General features: G+C 42.0%; 2 protein-coding genes across 2 annotated transcripts; one reads left to right on the top strand and one right to left on the bottom strand.

Annotated features, from left to right (window-relative positions):
• Window positions 1-6,961: 6,961 nt before the first annotated feature.
• LOC115666856 (cytokinin hydroxylase-like) lies at window positions 6,962-10,806 on the top strand. Its single transcript, XM_030588506.2, has 5 exons — window positions 6,962-7,300; window positions 7,426-7,652; window positions 7,764-8,005; window positions 8,120-8,504; window positions 10,153-10,806. The coding sequence occupies exons 1-5, from the start codon at window positions 7,009-7,011 to the stop codon at window positions 10,591-10,593; spliced, it is 1,587 nt and encodes a 528-aa protein (XP_030444366.1). The 5' UTR covers window positions 6,962-7,008; the 3' UTR covers window positions 10,594-10,806.
• A 4,717-nt stretch (window positions 10,807-15,523) lies between these two features.
• Window positions 15,524-16,936, bottom strand: LOC115669068 (LOB domain-containing protein 40-like). Its single transcript, XM_030590391.2, has 2 exons — window positions 16,509-16,936; window positions 15,524-16,372 (listed from the first exon to the last, which is right to left on the bottom strand). Exons 1-2 carry the CDS (start codon window positions 16,696-16,698, stop codon window positions 15,606-15,608), a joined length of 957 nt encoding a protein of 318 aa, XP_030446251.2. The 5' UTR covers window positions 16,699-16,936; the 3' UTR covers window positions 15,524-15,605.

The following is a 16,936-nucleotide window of genomic DNA, read 5'->3' as shown; positions in this document are numbered from 1 at the left end:
TACACCCGTTAATTACCACGTGTCATCCAACTCAGCAATTTGACAATAAAATTTAATTGAAACTAACGGATGATAAATTTGTCGCAGGTGTATCAATTTGGGGTGTTTTGTGGTCAAAAATTAGTTTTTGGTAAATTTGTCACATGTATACTAGTTTGGGGTTTCGCGTAGTACAATTGTGAGTTTCAAGAAATTCGAAAATCTCAGGGGACAAAACTATAGGGATTGTAAAATAGAAGCATAGTGATATAGATGGATAAATAGAGTAAATTAAAAGTGCTTTAGCGCCAAACTTTTACCAATACGTGAGAACCCATGTTTATTATAAGACAAATCTTTAATCTATCCGTGTTAAATTATGGACAAATTGGTACTTCAGAAGCAATCAATATATAAATAAGGTGATCTCTAGATAGCTAAAACTTTCGAAGTTCAAAATTTCCCTATCTTATAATCGTTAAAGAAGTCAAATCTCCAAATAATTACTTTTGAGATATTTTACTTTCGAGAAATTACAAAAAGTGGTCACTTTGTTATTGCCACTTTTCGATTTTGGTCATTGTACTTCATCCTATGACTAAGGGTGATCGATTCCGGGTCCGATTTCAGTCCGGTTCAATAGAATCGATCACTTTTTTTTTTCCCACTACTCGATATCATGTATTTTGAAACTAGAATTATATTCCCCATGCCGACTACACATAATCACAAAAACAAGTGTGCAATTCGAGCCAATACGATGACAAATTATGTTCTCCATGCCGACTACATATATGTTCTAAAATTGGAATTGTATTCCCCATACCAACTACACATAATCACAAAATAAAAAAAGTATATGTAGTCGGTCCGGTTCCACTTTTAGGAACTGGGAACTGGATCGACACTCTCGGAAACTGGACCAAATCGGCCGTTCTCGTCCTGTCCAAATGGTTCCTGATTTGGGCGGTCCGTTTTGTACACCCCTACCTATGATGAATTTGATCCTTAGATTAATCTTTGGCATATATATATATATATATATATATATATATATATATATATATATCCAAATTTCAACGGAAAATGCTAATTATGCACCGAAGAGGAACGCGTGGGCGGCCCGATGTTGGATAAAAAACAAAATGGAGGAGAAATTGGAAAAATGGTCCCTATACTATTGCCCCTTTTTGAATTTTTCTCAACATACTTTATTTTGTGACAGATTTTTGTCCCTAAAACTAACTTTCAATCCTAGTTTCAAGAGAGTTAGTTTCATCCCTCACTCTATTTTGTAAGAAAATCAAACAACAAAAAATGAAGCCTTTACGAGATCCTAGCTCTACCTATCGAACTTTCTTGCCTGGTCGCGGGTCCACTCGACCGAGCCTATCACAACCATCAATATCATGGGCTCGGGCACGGGATCCACGCAGGGACCCATAAAATGGACGGTTGTGACATACTAGGTCCGTCGGATCCGGTTCATTTTCTTGAACAGCAACGAATAAATGTTCAGGTTCACCCCCCCTTTTTTTCCTAGCGTACCAATTCGCGTCGAGAAAGTCCTTTCCCTTTCACCCGTCGGTCCGTCCGCGGACACAACAGCGGGTCGTGGGACGCATCAATCTCAAAGCACTTTCCGCCATTGATGACAATGTACGCAGCTTCACATTCTTTACCCGAAAAAAGCGTCTAGGGAGAAGGAGGAGGAAAAAAGGGCCACCTTGGCCGTCCCACGTACAACGTGAATGATGCTTGAGGAAATTTAACGCACCGACCGAGTCCCAGGACTTTGATCGGTTTTTTTTTTCCAAATTCTGCCTCCAAGTCCTTCTGCATCGATCCCCTCTTTTAGGTTATGATAATGGCGGTCACTTTATGGGTGTGTGAACTGGTTCGTGTTCTTGATTTGCCTACCTTCAGCTTAAGCAACCGGAGATGACGACGATTCTCAATCTACAACAAGGGTTCTTTTTCTTTTTAATAAAGGGGCTTAGACGAATGATTCACGTCATGCCGCCACCCCAGTACTTTTTCGTTCGTTGCGATTCGCCTTCCGATAGCTCGGTGTTTGCGATGTCCGCCCCGACGTTATGAAATCCGTTTTGATATGACCCCGACCATTGAATCTGGCCTAGGTGCTCATTGGAATTCTGGTGACGTGCTCTCACGTGGTTCCGTGGTGCTCGTTGTGAGTAGCTTAAACATCCTGCAAATTCGGGAGGGGAAAATGACGTAAATGGACTCTGAACTTTGGCCGTCCTTAAACTGTAGCCTAATGTGTAATGTAGTTCATGAACTCTTAATTTGTTCAATGTGATTTATGGATTTTTTATACATGTTCAACTTAGTCCTTAAACTATATGAAAATATTCGATATTATCTTTTAACTTGAATTAGTGGAATGACAGAATTAAACATTTTCATATAGTTCAAGTACATATTGAACATATACAAAAAGTCCAGGTACCACATTGAAAAAGTTCGGAGACTACATTGCACATTGGGCTAAAGTTCGGAAACAATATTAAACAAATTAAAAGTTCAGGGAATATATTACACATTTGACCAAAGTTCAGGAATCATTTGTGTCATTATCCCATTCGGGAGCATTACATGTTGTGCCCGAGGCTTTTAGATTGTTACAAATTTGTCTCTCATATTTCAAGTTCTTTGAAATGTGCCCCTGGATTTTCTGGAATTCATTGCTAAGTTCCCACAAACATTGATTGTAAAGTCAATAGAAAATGAAATTGATACCATCGCTACTTCAGGTGGGGTCTATGGTGCTGGTAGACGCCATCACTTATTTAAGCGTTGTAGGAGGGGTGCGTTTGATTCAGTTTTTTCAATGAATTTTTGGCCTTTAAAGCCCTTAGATAAAATGTTAAGGTGTTTGGCAAACCTTTCCAAGGGGCTTTCAACCAAATCCTGACCTTGGGAAAGCTGAAAATCCAATGCTGATGGGGACCAGCATTGGGCCTTTAGCATTTGATCGAACATGGAAACTAGTTTTTTCTTCCAAAATTACGCCCTCCAATTCTTTAGTTTTTCAGTTTTGCCCCTCGTTGTTACTGTTCATTTTCTTTGCGTGAGGGCCAAGGAGGTTAGATCAAGCCGGCGAGGTCGCGCGACCTCGGCGACAGCCACCTGGGTCGCGCTACCATAAGATTCGTTGCTTGGGGTCGCGCGACCCAGGCAGCCGTCGCCGGGGTGGGGTCGTACAACCCTCACTGGGGGTCGCACGACCTCAGGCGACGGCCACCGGCGCCAAATCTGGCTCACCGGCGAAGGATTCGATTTTTTTTAATAAAAAAAGAAAAATTAAACCCAAAAGCTCTTTACAAAAAAAAATTTTTGCTAAACGCTACTTAGGCCGAAGTAGTTTTACATAAGATTTTTTTCCAAATGCAATTTGCCTTTTCCCAAGACCCATTTGCAAAACCGAATCAAACGCGACCTAAGACTCTGATCGTGTGCCTGTTGAAGAATGAGTCGGCTACTCATAGGCAGTGGCTTGGTTAATGGAATTACCGGAGCCATAGCAAAAGCGAATCTTCACAGGGCAATTGTCACTACTTATGGACCCGAACCCGAATGATCTCTCGCCCGGCAACACCAGAGAGAGAGAGAGGGCATAGCTAAAGCCGACATTCTCTCTCTCACACATATCATTTTCTTGTTTATTTTTCCCATTACATTTAATTTATTTTGATTGTACAATTCTTATAGAAGAAACATAGCAGCAAATTTCAAAAGGGCGGGAGTGGAGCACATGGGGGGGTCATTTTATTATAAGGTGAAGAATTCCAAAGTGACGAATTAAAATCCTCGTGTTGTTATATTCACAAGTCACAACCAAGGAAGCACAGACACTCTCCAGAGGCCTCCGGGTCATGTCGGACGTGTCAGATACTGACACTCGTCCGACACTCTTTTTTTATTATTTATTTATTTGTGAATTTGAATCAAATTAATTTGATAGAAATAATCATAAAAATGATCATTTATCATGTATATATAAAAATATGCACGTAATATACAACGTGCTCCAACGTGTTGGAATTCTCATTTTTTGATAATTGACGTATCGACGAGTCGTGTCGTGTCGTGTCGTGTCGTGTTGTGTCGTGTCGTGTCGTGTCGTGTCGCGTGTTGGTGTCGGTGCTACTTAGGTCACAACTCACGGGAAAGCATAAGATTGAAGTTCTGACAAGCAATTTAATTGGAGTCAAACTTTGGGAGCACATCGAAATTGATTTCATACGAGTCGGCGAGCTGTAGATAATTATCAAAATTGATATCTCCCACACAGTGCTATCGAAGTGACAAATGTGTTTTCCAATCGAAGACGATCATGCCGCGTTCTATTCGTAAATGTCGCATGTTCCGGTCAGGTCCTAGCCATCGTTCGCAGATCTCAATTGTTCTATCTCGTCGGGAGAAATGAAATACAGGCACTCCGCGCTCGACCAGGCTAGTAGAGATCCCACGAGGCTGAAGTTTTCCCGGCATCCGGTTGCCGGGCCGTCGTATTTGGACTTGGAATCAGGAATCACGGGTTGCGAGATTCCGATCTCAACCACCCCAAGCGAATACATCCCTTGCTTGCTTGCAAGATCTTTTCACATGTGACTACTTTGAACCTAAGATCTTGTTTGAATTCTCTCTTCAGAATATATGTTCAAAAAATTCCACAATCTTAGGTTAAAAGTCGGACGGTACTTGAAAAGTCAACATCGCACCTCCCCTTCCTCAATAGAGAGAGTAGTCTGTCATAGCTTGGCCAATCCCTTCTCTCTAGTCTCCACATTCGTCGGGAGCAATTAGGCACTTATTATTTCACGAAAAATAAATAATTTAAATAATATTTTTTTAAAAAATAATTATTGATATCACTTATAAAAATGAATAAATAAAAAATATTTTTATTATCTAAAAAAATATTTAGACATAAATTATCATCAATAACAAAAATATCTTCATTAGGTAATTATTTCAATCGATATAAATAATTATTTTTCAAAAAAAATATTTTTAAAAATATTTATTTTTCGTAAGACAAACGAACTATTAAGTGCTCATTATTTTAGTTTTGCCCCTTGTGGGCATGATGGGCAATCATTGAAGCACTCAAATTGCATCGGTACTCTCTACCCAAAAAAAAAAAATTGCATTGGTACTTGGTAATCGATATAATTAGATTAATTCGGGAACTCACTAATCATGAGAAAAATAAACAAATAGAGAAAAATCTCATCACGGGCGTGGACTAATAATTAGTATAGAGTCCCTTGGAATTTAATTAATTCCAAGATTAATTAAATATCACAACTATAGTAGCGACGAATGTTGAAAAGTTTCGCGAGTTGACAATCAAAGCAGAATCAAGACCGTAATTAAGTGGAGCCCTGATTCTCGTTCTAGATTCAAGAACGTGATTAAGCTATACCCTTAATTAATTAAAGAGGATCTTGGTGGGATGCGCCACGATCGTCCTTAAGGATGTCATGTGTATATAAAAAAGAGATAGAAAAATGTACACAAAGTATATGTCCTTTATTAATTCTAATGATACCATAGCATTTTTTAAGTTGTTAAAGCGAAGTGTGCGATTGATTAGTTCGAAAGCTTAGTGACCTTAACAGAAAGATGCCATATGTTAGACCTCGACACCCCATCTCGAGCGAAGGGTTGACGGAATGACGAACATTTGAAAATGTGGACTTTTTGTATTTTGCATTAGCGATGAAAAGAGAGAATTTCACAGGCAGTGCGACGAAGTTAACAAAGTTTTATCTTTGAATAACTTTATTCTTTTCTATTAATATATTGATATTTCACAACTACGGAGAGAAAGAAAAAAAGATTAAGGGATATATTCACTAGAAGTCCTAAAACTTACGAAAGATACAATCGAGTCTTAAAACTTATCAAATTAGTTCAATCGAATCATAAATTTAACACCATCCAATTTGACTAATGAAAAATGCTAATGTGGCTTTTTTATTCTTTTTTATATCCCACGTAGCAATGACGTGGCTTTTTTATTATCATTATTTTAATATTAATTTTATTTAAATTAAATTTAAAAATAAGCCAAAATTATAATTTAAAATTTTTTTTAAAAAAAAGGAGGAGGAGGACAAGGACAATCGAGGAGGGAGGGCTTGCCCTCCCCGCCGCCGCCCCACCATCGCCGGGAGGGGCCGGCGAGGGTGGGGGGACGGCAGGCGAGGGCCTGCGGGCCCTCCCCCAGATCGGGTGAGGGTCGCCGGCCCTCACCCAGACCTGGCCGAGGGTCGCCAGTGGCGGCTGACCCCCGCCAGTTGGCCGACCTTGGCCAAATCTGGGGGAGGGCCGCCACTGGCGACCCTCGGCCAAGTCTGGGCGAGGGTCGGTGACCCTCGCATGATCTAGGGAGGGCCCACAGGCCCTCGCCTGCCATCCCCCCACCCTCGTCGGCCCCTCCCGGCGATGGTGGGGTGGCGGCGGCGCGGGGAGGGCAAGCCCTCCCTCCCCGACTATCCTCTTCCTTTTTCTTTTTTTATTTTATTTTATCTTTTTTAAAAGTTTAATTTAAATAAAAATAGTATTAAAAATCAAATTTTGGCCAAAAGACGTCGTTTTAGGCACGTCATCGCCACGTAGGAGAGAGAAAATATTAAAATAAGCCATATCAGCATTTTCCATTATTAAGTTTGACGGAGTTAACTTTAGGACTCATTTGAATCGACTTGATAAGTTTTAGGACTTGATTGTATTTTTTGTAAGTTTTAAGACTCAATTACATTTTTTTGAAAAGTTTTAGGACTTTTAGTCGGCGTACTGCAAAGAATAAAGGATTTCATGTAACAAAAGAGAACTTTTGGAGCTCCATGTCATCCTTACGAGAAATCTCTAAACCCTTTTGCTTTTCAGACACTATAAATAGGCCATCCTGCATCCTGCATTGGGTATCCACCTCTCTCCCTCTCTCTCTCTCGTCTGGTGGAGCTTGACCAGTGCGAAAGACTCTCAGGTACCATGGCAACCGCCGTCGCCGTGGCGGTTATGGCAACTCTTTTGCTCCTGCTTCTGTTGCGAATTGCGAGGGCCGTGTATGCGGCGTTGTCGTTTTACTTGCTGACTCCGAGACGTATCAAGAAAATAATGGAGAGGCAAGGAGTGCGTGGCCCTGAACCGCGGTTTCTTGTCGGCAACCTCGGCGATGTGTCTTCTCTTGTTGCAGAATCTACCTCCAAGGACATGGAGTCCATACGCCACGACATCGTGGGTCGCCTCTTGCCTCATTACGTCAGATGGACTAAGCAATACGGTCTGTCCTTGATTTCTTCATCGTATGATCTTGTTGTGATGAAATGATTGTTATGATACCGCTAAGAATATGATGAGAATTAGCTCATCTTTTTCAAGTATGTGCTGATGAGAATTTGTTCGCAGGGAAGAGATTCATATATTGGAACGGGGTCGAGCCTCGCCTGTGCTTGACCGAGAACGACCTCATCAAGGAGTTGCTTTCCAAGTACAGCACTCAAACTGGTAAATCATGGCTTCAGCAACAAGGATCGAAGCATTTCATCGGGAGAGGGCTCTTGATGGCTAATGGGGACGATTGGATACATCAGCGCCGCATCGTCGCTCCTGCGTTCATGGGAGACAAACTCAAGGTTTGTCCAAACATCAGTAATTCGTGTTTTGAGCAAATTTCATGAACGCTTCTGCAATATGTCAGTAAACTGTCTTCAAGTCTTTCTGTTTTCCATATTTGTTAAAATCAGAGTTATTCTGGGTTCATGGTGGAGTGCACTAATCAGACACTACAATCACTGCAAAATGCCATAGACTCAGGTCAAACCGAGATCGAGATCGGCGAGTACATGGCTAGGCTCACGTCCGACATCATTTCTAGGACCGAATTCGGGAGCAGCTACGAGAAGGGAAAGCGAATATTCCATCTGCTGACAGTTTTGCAGCATCGTTGTGCTCAATCGAGCCGGCGTTTGTGTCTTCCCGGAAGCCGGTGAGTTGCAAAATGTCTTCTTTGCAATACGATGAATTTTTCATCCATCATTTGTGTTCGCCATCAAAATACACAGAATTCTGCCACTGTAACATGTTGAAAACTTGTGTGCAGGTTCTTTCCCACCAAATATAATAAGGAGATCAAAACATTGAAGATGGAGGTGGAGAGGCTCCTGATGGAGATAATTGAGAGCAGAAAAGACTGTACCGAGATTGGACGGAGTTGTACGTATGGCGATGATTTACTCGGCATGCTGTTGAACGAGATCAAGATGACGGCAAGGAATAAGAGTGCATATAGTCCTAGCATGCAAGTGATCATGGACGAGTGCAAGACGTTTTTCTTCGCCGGGCATGACACAGCCGCGCTTTTGCTCACATGGACCATCATGCTACTGGCAAGCAACCACTCTTGGCAAGACAAGGTCCGCGCTGAGGTGACTCGGATCTGCAACAGCGAAAATCCTTCGGTCCATCATCTTCCCAAACTCAGCTTGGTAAGCACTAAATGCACATACTATATATGGAATATGGTCATGTTTCATCCTTTTCTAATCTGAGGAAATTCTCCTAGGAGCCTTCTGATTTCTCATTGGAGCTTAACCAATATGAACACATTCACACACCAACTTAAACTAGAAATTGAACTTGTGTGATGTCTATATTTGTAAGACACAATCAGAATGCCGTGTGACATAAATTCACAAGCACAAATCATCTTTAGGAAAAGCAAATTCTGGTGGCGATGGCATTCGATAAAGCACAATTGACTTCAAAAGATTGTAAAAAACTTCAGGATGATTTCATGTTCATTTAATTGAAGTGTTTCGCAAGAGTCTCTGGCGGTTTTTGGTTGTAAATCAAAAGAAATGCTAAAGGACATTGAAGATTTCCTCGTCACTATAAAGTCCTTGCTAGTCCTACGAAGTCGAATTTGGACTAGTGCTCCATCTTTCAACTCATGGGACCATCGAGTCTTAGAATTATTTCCTTAAAATGCCCTCCAAGCACTTTTGTTTTTCTTTTCTGTAGCAATTTTAAGCACCCTTTTGAGAATTTCCCCAAAAAAGAACCGATTTCAGAAAACTTACCTGTAGAGATCATCAAATGGGTGCCCGAAGTAGAGATAAACAAGCCAGTCGAGTCGAGAAGTGCGTCCTTCTTCACTGTGAAAAATTTGCATGCGAAATGCCAGAAAGAAATCGGGATAATTAATGATCAGAAAGTATCTGAACTTTTACCCGTTTCACAATCTAGTGTCAATTTTTTCTTTTTGTTAAATCAAGCATTTCCACCGTTCGAATTTAGCTCAACGTGAGGTCTGCTTTGGTCACAGTATAGAAGAACATATTTTTTTTTTGAGATAATTACGCCGCAAGTACCCGAAATTTTGGGAGACGAGGCCAAAGTCGGGGGCAGGGCGGCGGTGGTCCTACGGCAAGACTGTAGTGGCCATGGGTGCCGGCTGGAGAGAGAGTGAAAGGAGAAGGGCTAGATAGGGTTAGGGTTTACTTGCATTTTACATGTTAGGGTTTTTGAGAAAGCATGAAATCATGGTACCTGTCCAGATAGCAATGTAAATATTGCTGCCTGGCAACAGCATATAAGCTATCTCTCTCTCTTCCACCCTCCATTGTTGTTGAGATCTCGATGGCCATGGAGGAGACATAGAGCCCTGAGATCTGGAGGCTTATCACCATTGACAACGAGAAATCGGAGCTATGCATGCGGCATTGAGAAAAAGAAGGTCGCCCGGTAGTGCTGATTAGTTTTCACTCAATTACTTAATTCATTCGATATAGAAATCTCTACCAAAAGTTAGAATATAATCGATTGTGTAGTTAAGCCTGTTAATATTATCCAAAGGGGTTATTTTTCTCCATCCTTGATTGTAGAATACTCTCTCTAGTTATGTTTTTCATTAGTGGATTATAAGTTATGAATATCACCAAAATGCAAATTTGGCTAAAAAATAAATTGAGTGATGTCCATATATGTAACCAACCAATCACAAGACTGACGGGAGGAAGTTTCATCCAATAAGAGATGGAGTGCTGCATGACCTAATGCACATATTGACTAATTCCAAGACTACATTGATTATATCTTGTGACGAGTAGTTGAAGAGCTCACACTTTTATGCAGCTAAATATGGTTATTAACGAGTCCTTAAGACTCTATCCACCGGCATCTCTTCTTCCGCGCATGGCCTTCGAAGACATCAACATAGGCGACCTTCATGTCCCGAAGGGATTATCGATCTGGATCCCGGTGCTAGCGATTCATCACAGCAAAGACTTATGGGGGAAAGATGCCAACGAGTTCAATCCCGAGCGGTTCGCATCCAAACCATTCTCGTCGGGTAGGTTCATGCCGTTCGCGATGGGCCCAAGGAACTGCGTCGGCCAATCTTTCGCAATGATGGAAGCGAAGATCATACTAGCGATGCTGATATCGAGGTTTAGCTTCACCATGTCGGAGAGTTACCGTCATGCCCCGGTCGTCGTCCTCACCATAAAACCTAAGTTTGGGGTTCAAATATGTTTGAAGCCCTTGAATCCACGTGAGAATAATTGTTTTGGTTAGATTTGCTTCTTTTTCGTACCTCGGCTGTTTCATCGAGAGCGGTACGATGAGTGATGTTCCTCATCGAGATTGTTGGTGATTTTGCTCTTGTAAATGCAGATAGGATTAAAACTGGCTCTTGAGAGCAACATCAGAAACTTCGAAATCGAATGACAGATAAATTGCTGAATAAAATGCAGTCATGCAAAAGATTCAATCGAGACTTCATACTAATTATTCTTGAATAAAGGGCATCGTTAGAAGGATTGCAGCAAGTTCAGATGAAGCATTCCAGAAGATGTGCGGACACTTTGACAATGCTAGGTCGACACCACCAACAGCAAGGAATGCAGATTTTTGGTGAAGTTCCTATTGGAGATATGGACTTTTGTGGGGATAATTACCAAAAAAGTCATAAACATATTGTATGGCGGTCTATTTAGTTTTAAACCCTATAATTGTGCCAATTTAGTCCTAAATATTTTCACGATTTATCAATATAGTCATTCAGATCAATTTTAGTGATGTAGACACTGATCGTCCCACGTGACAAGGCCGGCGCTGATGTGGATAAGTTTATGCATTTTTTATTTTTTGAATTCTTATAGATTTTTTTTTATTTTTTCTTGCCTTTTTCTTTCGCCGATCGCTGTGAGATGGAAGAGGAAGAGAGAAAATAAAAGAAAAAAAGAAAAAACTTCAGAAAAATGAAAAAAAAAATTGCAAAAAATTGTCCACATCAGCGCCGGCCGTGTACCGTGGGCGTCCATGTCATTATTGCCGGTCAAAATTGGCCCGAATAACTACAACAGCAAATCGTCAAAAGGACTTAGGACTAAATTTGGCCAAATTGAAAGATCTAGGACTAAATTGGTATCCGTATAATAGGTTTATGACTTCTTTTTTTTTGTAATTTTTCCGACTTTTATGTAATGGGTTCTAGAGAGTTCAGACTCCCCGTCACTTAAAAGTGGATCGGAGTCGAGACATTGAGAAGATATTAGGCCAACTCGTTCGAAGTGGAATTTATCACGCTAATGTGGTGGTCCCGGACCGCCTAATATTTTCTCCGAGACACTGGTTAGTCCGTGGTCATAATGTCATTTCTTTTATTCTTCTTTGCTCCACCTAGAAAAAAGCAACATTGGTGGGGGGTGGTCAACACATTCTTTTATGTGTTTTATTTTTCGGGTCAGCACGCGCTTTGGACCGATCACCCTATGGAGCAGCGCGGTCAACAAAGGAAACGCAAAGTTTTTAACCAAACAAAAAACAAAGGAACAGCAAGTCAACGGACGCTTGGCACTTTCTTCAGTAAAACGAAAGCCCTTTGTTCCTCAGTGATTTCCGCGAGATGGGGACAGATTAGACTAAGACCCAGAAGAGAGTCCCACGATCAGTTGTCAATTTGGTGGTGAGTGCATACAAATCGTTGCGTGGTGAAGCACGATACTCCTAAGTTGTCCTAATCGACTTTCCAGCCGACGCATCGACCAACACGTATTGACTTTCTAGGGAAAGCAAGAGAATCGAGATACCGCATGCGAGGGTACATTTCTCGCTCCACGTTTGGTTTGCGTGAATTGGATTTATATATAAATTGGGTCTTTTCAAATTAAGTGAATCACACGTTAGTTCTAGGGAAAATGACACAAATGATCATTAAATTTTGACATGATGTGCAATGTGATATCTAAACTTTTAATCTGTTCGATGTGGTCCATGAATTTTGGCTCAATGTGTAGTGTCGTCCATGAACTTTTAATTTGTTCAATGTGGTCCCTGAACTTTTGGTACATGTTCAATATAGTCCTTGAACTTTATAAAAATGTTCAATGTAGTCCTTCAATTAATTCAAGTTTAGGGGCTATATTGTATATTTTCATATAGTTCAAGAACTAAATTGAACATGTACCAAAAGTTCAGGGACCACATTGAACATTGGGTTAAAGTTCAGGGACTATATTGAACAAATTAATAGTTTATTGATCAAATTGCACATTGAGCCAAAGTTCAGGGACTGTTTGTGTCATTATCCCTATATAAATTGGTCTTTTTAAATTAAGTGAATCGTGCGTTAATTCTAGGGAAAATGACACAAATGATCATTGAACTTTGACATAATATGCAATGTGATCCCTAAACTTTTAATATATTCGATGTGGTCCAAGAACTTTAACCCAATATGCAATGTCATTAATGAACTTTTAATTTGTTTAATGTGGTCCCTAAAATTTTGGTAACATGTTCAAACTAATCCTGAACTATATAAAAATGTTTAATGTTGTTCATGAACTTAAATTAATTGAAGTATAACATTTGATATTTTCATACAATCTAGGAACTAGTTTAAACATTAACCAAAAGTTTAGGGGGACCACATTGAACAAATTTAAAGTTCATGGCCCACATTATATATTGAGACAAAGTTCAAGAACCACGTATGTCAGTATCTCTTAAATTTACTACTTAATCCAAATATTGTGATAGATCGAATGCAGGAGAACCAGAAGACCCGATCCATGTAATAACTGCATGTGTCAGCTTACGGCTTGAGTGGAGTAAGCATTAGAATTTGAAAATCGGCCAACTTGTTGTGAATGGGCAAATGAGGGAATCGAAACTTTACAGAACGGTACTGTATCGGCGCAAAGTGCCGAAATTCAATCGACAACACAACTCGAAAAATACAGACTCAGGAAAGTAACCAAATGTAAACAAATCATGTTGAAATTTAATCAACAACATTGCCCGGAATTTTAATCAACGACACAGAACCCAGAATAGTGATTGCACGCTGGAATTTTAATCGACGACACGAATCGGAAAGCAACGGCTATGAAAACAAAGTGCAGTGCAGGAAACTAAAGTACCGAAAGACAGCGAATTTGTTTGATTTGTAAGGGTGGTCTTATAGTAGACCGGTGGTATTTATAATGATCTGCTTTCAGGTGGTTTCCAGCGGTTTCTGCTGCGTCTCTGAGCTTCAAAATCCAGTGCCTAACGCCATTTCTAAACGATAATTTCTTTGCACTAGCTATTCCACGATCCCATATATAACCATCCCATGCAATTGTCCTTGAATGATGGCTAGTAACTATTATTCATCGGTAACTGTCGCACGATCTTCTTGCCGCTCCATGATCCTGTCCTCTAAATCATGACACATCCCATAATCTTAATTTTTAAATGGTAATTGTTCCCTCCAAACATGCACGTCCATTACCTATTACCTATAGCCCTATACTTCTCGTGGGTTCAAAGAGTTCACATGGCATTCTCGCCCATTGCCAATATCTATGTCGATTGTTATTGGTAGCTCGTCATCATGCATCGATAACATGTGTATCGATACCGATCAACAAAATATCAACCTCTATAGTCATCGACAATACATGTGTGGTAATACTCATGTGTTACTCATGCGACTGCCCATGCTCGAGCATGTGCTTACTCATGTCGACAACCCGATCATTTTTTGGTGTAAACACTATCCAATGGCGGAGCATCTCTTGGAAGAAGAGGATCAAAGCTATTTTACCCAGAAAAAAGGAAAGAAAAAAGGCTGCTCCATTTTTTGTAGCGACAGAGGTTGTTCTTGAATTGTTAGTGGGCCTTGGCCCTCCTTTTAGTCCACTTTGTTCTTCCAATCTTCAACATTTGCCAGCCCAAAAAGGTGAATGAGCGTATCGATCTCACCAGCTAACCCTGCTGGGCTTTGTTCTTCAATGTCCAAGGTCTTCGATATTCCTTTTTATTTTGTTTTACACCATCGTTTATTTCTCTTGCAATATTATTTTGACTTCACCTTCGAATGAGCCAAAATCCGATTTTTTTTCCACTATTTTTTTTTTCGGATTGGTAGTTACCCTTATTATATTCCCCTACAATCGCTAAATACATCAATCTGTTTCGATCAATGCGCCTTGGCGATTTTGTTTCAATTATTTAAGCATTGATCGGCAGAGTCGTATGAATGAAATCTTAATCCTTTTCAAGTCGATTTAGCCATCGCTAAATACATCATATCTGTTTCGATCAATGCGCTCTAGTGATTTCGTCACAATTATTTAAGCATTGGCGAGTGAAGTAGTACGAATGAAGTCTCAAATCTTTTTCAAGTCGATTTAGACACATTTACAGAGGTACCATAGAGATTCGAAATTTCATTTTCTTCATTTTTTAATAATATTGTCAAATTTTAGTTGCCTGATATGGAACGAGGACAAAAATTGCATACTAGCATAGTTTGGGCAATTACGGCTCCTCAAGTTCCTTCTATTGAGGAGCACACTCTTATTGTTGTGTTTTGGCCGTAAAAAAAATAGATTCTTCCTTTTACATATTTACTTATTGGAAAGACGACCTATATACAAATATCTTAATTTTTTTCATTTACTTTAATTTTATGGACTCTTTATTATCATTTTTTTTCTTTCCGAATTTTCCCGATGAATATAAAATCCCCGCGCAATGCAAACGTCTAGTTATATATGCATCGTGTAAACATTCTCTAGGAAACAAACATTCGGTTCCTAACCTAGGTTTTATTATAGAAGGGAAAATGACCAATTCATTCGAGAACACAAATGATCTCCTCGGAATAACATTAGAACATATATGTCAATGGCTCGAATCCACTCCACTGGGTATCGGGCACGATCGAGAAAAGATGCATTCGCTCGTGTTAGGGTTTTAAGTGCATGAGCGCAAGACTCAGGTCCGATTCTCCATATTCGCCCCCACGTTATAATTTATCTGGTTTGCAATTTTGCACGACCATGGCAAAAGGTATGTCCCCATCTTCTTTTTACTCATCTAAAGAGATTTTGCTTTATGTACACCTCACTTCTCAACAGCTAAAATTCCGCCCCCCCAAAAAACAAAGGAAAAAAAAAGGGACAAAAAAAAAAACAAAGACAAAATTAAGGGTTTTTTTTATATATATATATATATATAAAAAAAAAAAGGAAACTCGGCTAAATTAACAGAGCCGCCCAGAGTCAAAACTACACGCCGCTGTTTGCATGCATTCAAAGGGTCGATTTTGGGCTTCCGCGTAAATGGGCCGAGCACTCCAGGCCCAAGTCCATCTTGCAACCCGACCCGCGATCCTCGAACCTGCGCTTCTTCACCGGGACCACGTGGTTGGCACGTGCCACCGGCTCGAACCCCAGGGTCAGCTCCAGCCCGATCTCCTCGCCCCCGCCGCCCAGCCGGCGGTCGTCCGGCTCCGGCTCGGCGGCTCGGAACAGCAGCGGCGGCCCGGCCGTCGTGTCATCGGACACCGCGCTGAGCGTCTCCTTGCTGTCGCCCTCCGCGTTGGCCGCCGCCGCGACCACCTCGGACTGGTGGCTCAGCGACGACTCGTGGCTAGTCGACCGGTTGGGCTCGTCGTCGGAGCACTTCGCCGCCGGCTCGTCATGAGCCGGCGCCGACTCCATGCCCGAAGCCGCCGCATCCCCCGCCGACGACGACGACGACCTGGCCTTGGCCCCGGATCGCTTGAACCGGCAGCGAGCCCGGACGCGGCGGAGATCGGCGGCGGCGGAGGCGGAGGCGGCGGCGGCGGCGGCGGTCTCCTCCTTGGAGACGTGGCGGATGTCGTAGACCTTGGAGGGCGGGGCGTGGCTGTTGGCCGCCGCCTCGGAGGCGATCGGGGTGATGGGCAGGCCCTTGAGGACGGCCTCCACGGCGGCCTGGCAGAGCTGCCAGCTCCCGGACCAGAGTAGGCCGACGGAGCCGTATATCGGGTTCACGATCCGACCGCAAGCTTCGTAGAGCAAGGACCTAAAGATCGCTGCAGATACAGAAGAAACAAGAACCGACCCAAGAAGCGTCAGCCAAGAAGGAACACTCTCTTTCGCTTCGCCCAAAGAAAAACAAGTAAACGGGAAATGCATGCGCGGGGACGGGGATGGGATGGGAGGACGGACCAGGGCGGAGGTGGTCGGGGCCGGCGTTGAGGAGGTTGAGGAGGCCGGCGCGGCCGTAGAACTTGGCGAGGAAGACGGTGGCGTGGGCTTGGGACTCGGGGCTCTTGATCCACTGGAGGCAGGGGCGGATGCTGCAGTTGTCGCTGCAGCCCTTGCGGAGCACCCGGCATCCGTTACAGCTCATCCGCATTCTTCGGCCCTCGTTTTCCTTGGATCGCAAGCGTCAAAACAGAGAGGAATTCAAGAACAAGAACGAGAAGAAGGAAGGAAGACGAGGTGGGTCTTGCGTCTCTTCTAGAGTTAGAGAGAGAGAGAGAGAGAGAGAGAGTTTGGGAGAGGGTTTGAGATGGTGGGAGGGATGAGGGATTTGGGAGAGAGAGAGATTCGGGGGTGGGGGGTTTATAAACGAGGGAATGAAGGAAGGAAGG

This window comes from Syzygium oleosum, unplaced genomic scaffold (assembly GCF_021117445.2).
Source record: "Syzygium oleosum isolate NSW1041296 unplaced genomic scaffold, Sole_v2.1 Sole_v2.19, whole genome shotgun sequence".
NCBI lineage: Eukaryota > Viridiplantae > Streptophyta > Magnoliopsida > Myrtales > Myrtaceae > Syzygium > Syzygium oleosum.
This window is presented reverse-complemented; position numbering and strand designations above follow the sequence as displayed.

Bases quoted from the DNA above. Each gene is read 5' to 3' on its own strand.
- LOC115669068 (XM_030590391.2), bottom strand. From the start codon at position 16,698: ATGCGGATGAGCTGTAACGGATGCCGGGTGCTCCGCAAGGGCTGCAGC. The intron at 16,373-16,508 runs GTCCGTCCTCCC...CTGTATCTGCAG, and splicing joins CCCCGACCACCTCCGCCCTG to CGATCTTTAGGTCCTTGCTC.
- LOC115666856 (XM_030588506.2), top strand. From the start codon at position 7,009: ATGGCAACCGCCGTCGCCGTGGCGGTTATGGCAACTCTTTTGCTCCTG. The intron at 7,301-7,425 runs GTCTGTCCTTGA...ATTTGTTCGCAG, and splicing joins CAGATGGACTAAGCAATACG to GGAAGAGATTCATATATTGG. The intron at 8,006-8,119 runs GTGAGTTGCAAA...ACTTGTGTGCAG, and splicing joins TTGTGTCTTCCCGGAAGCCG to GTTCTTTCCCACCAAATATA.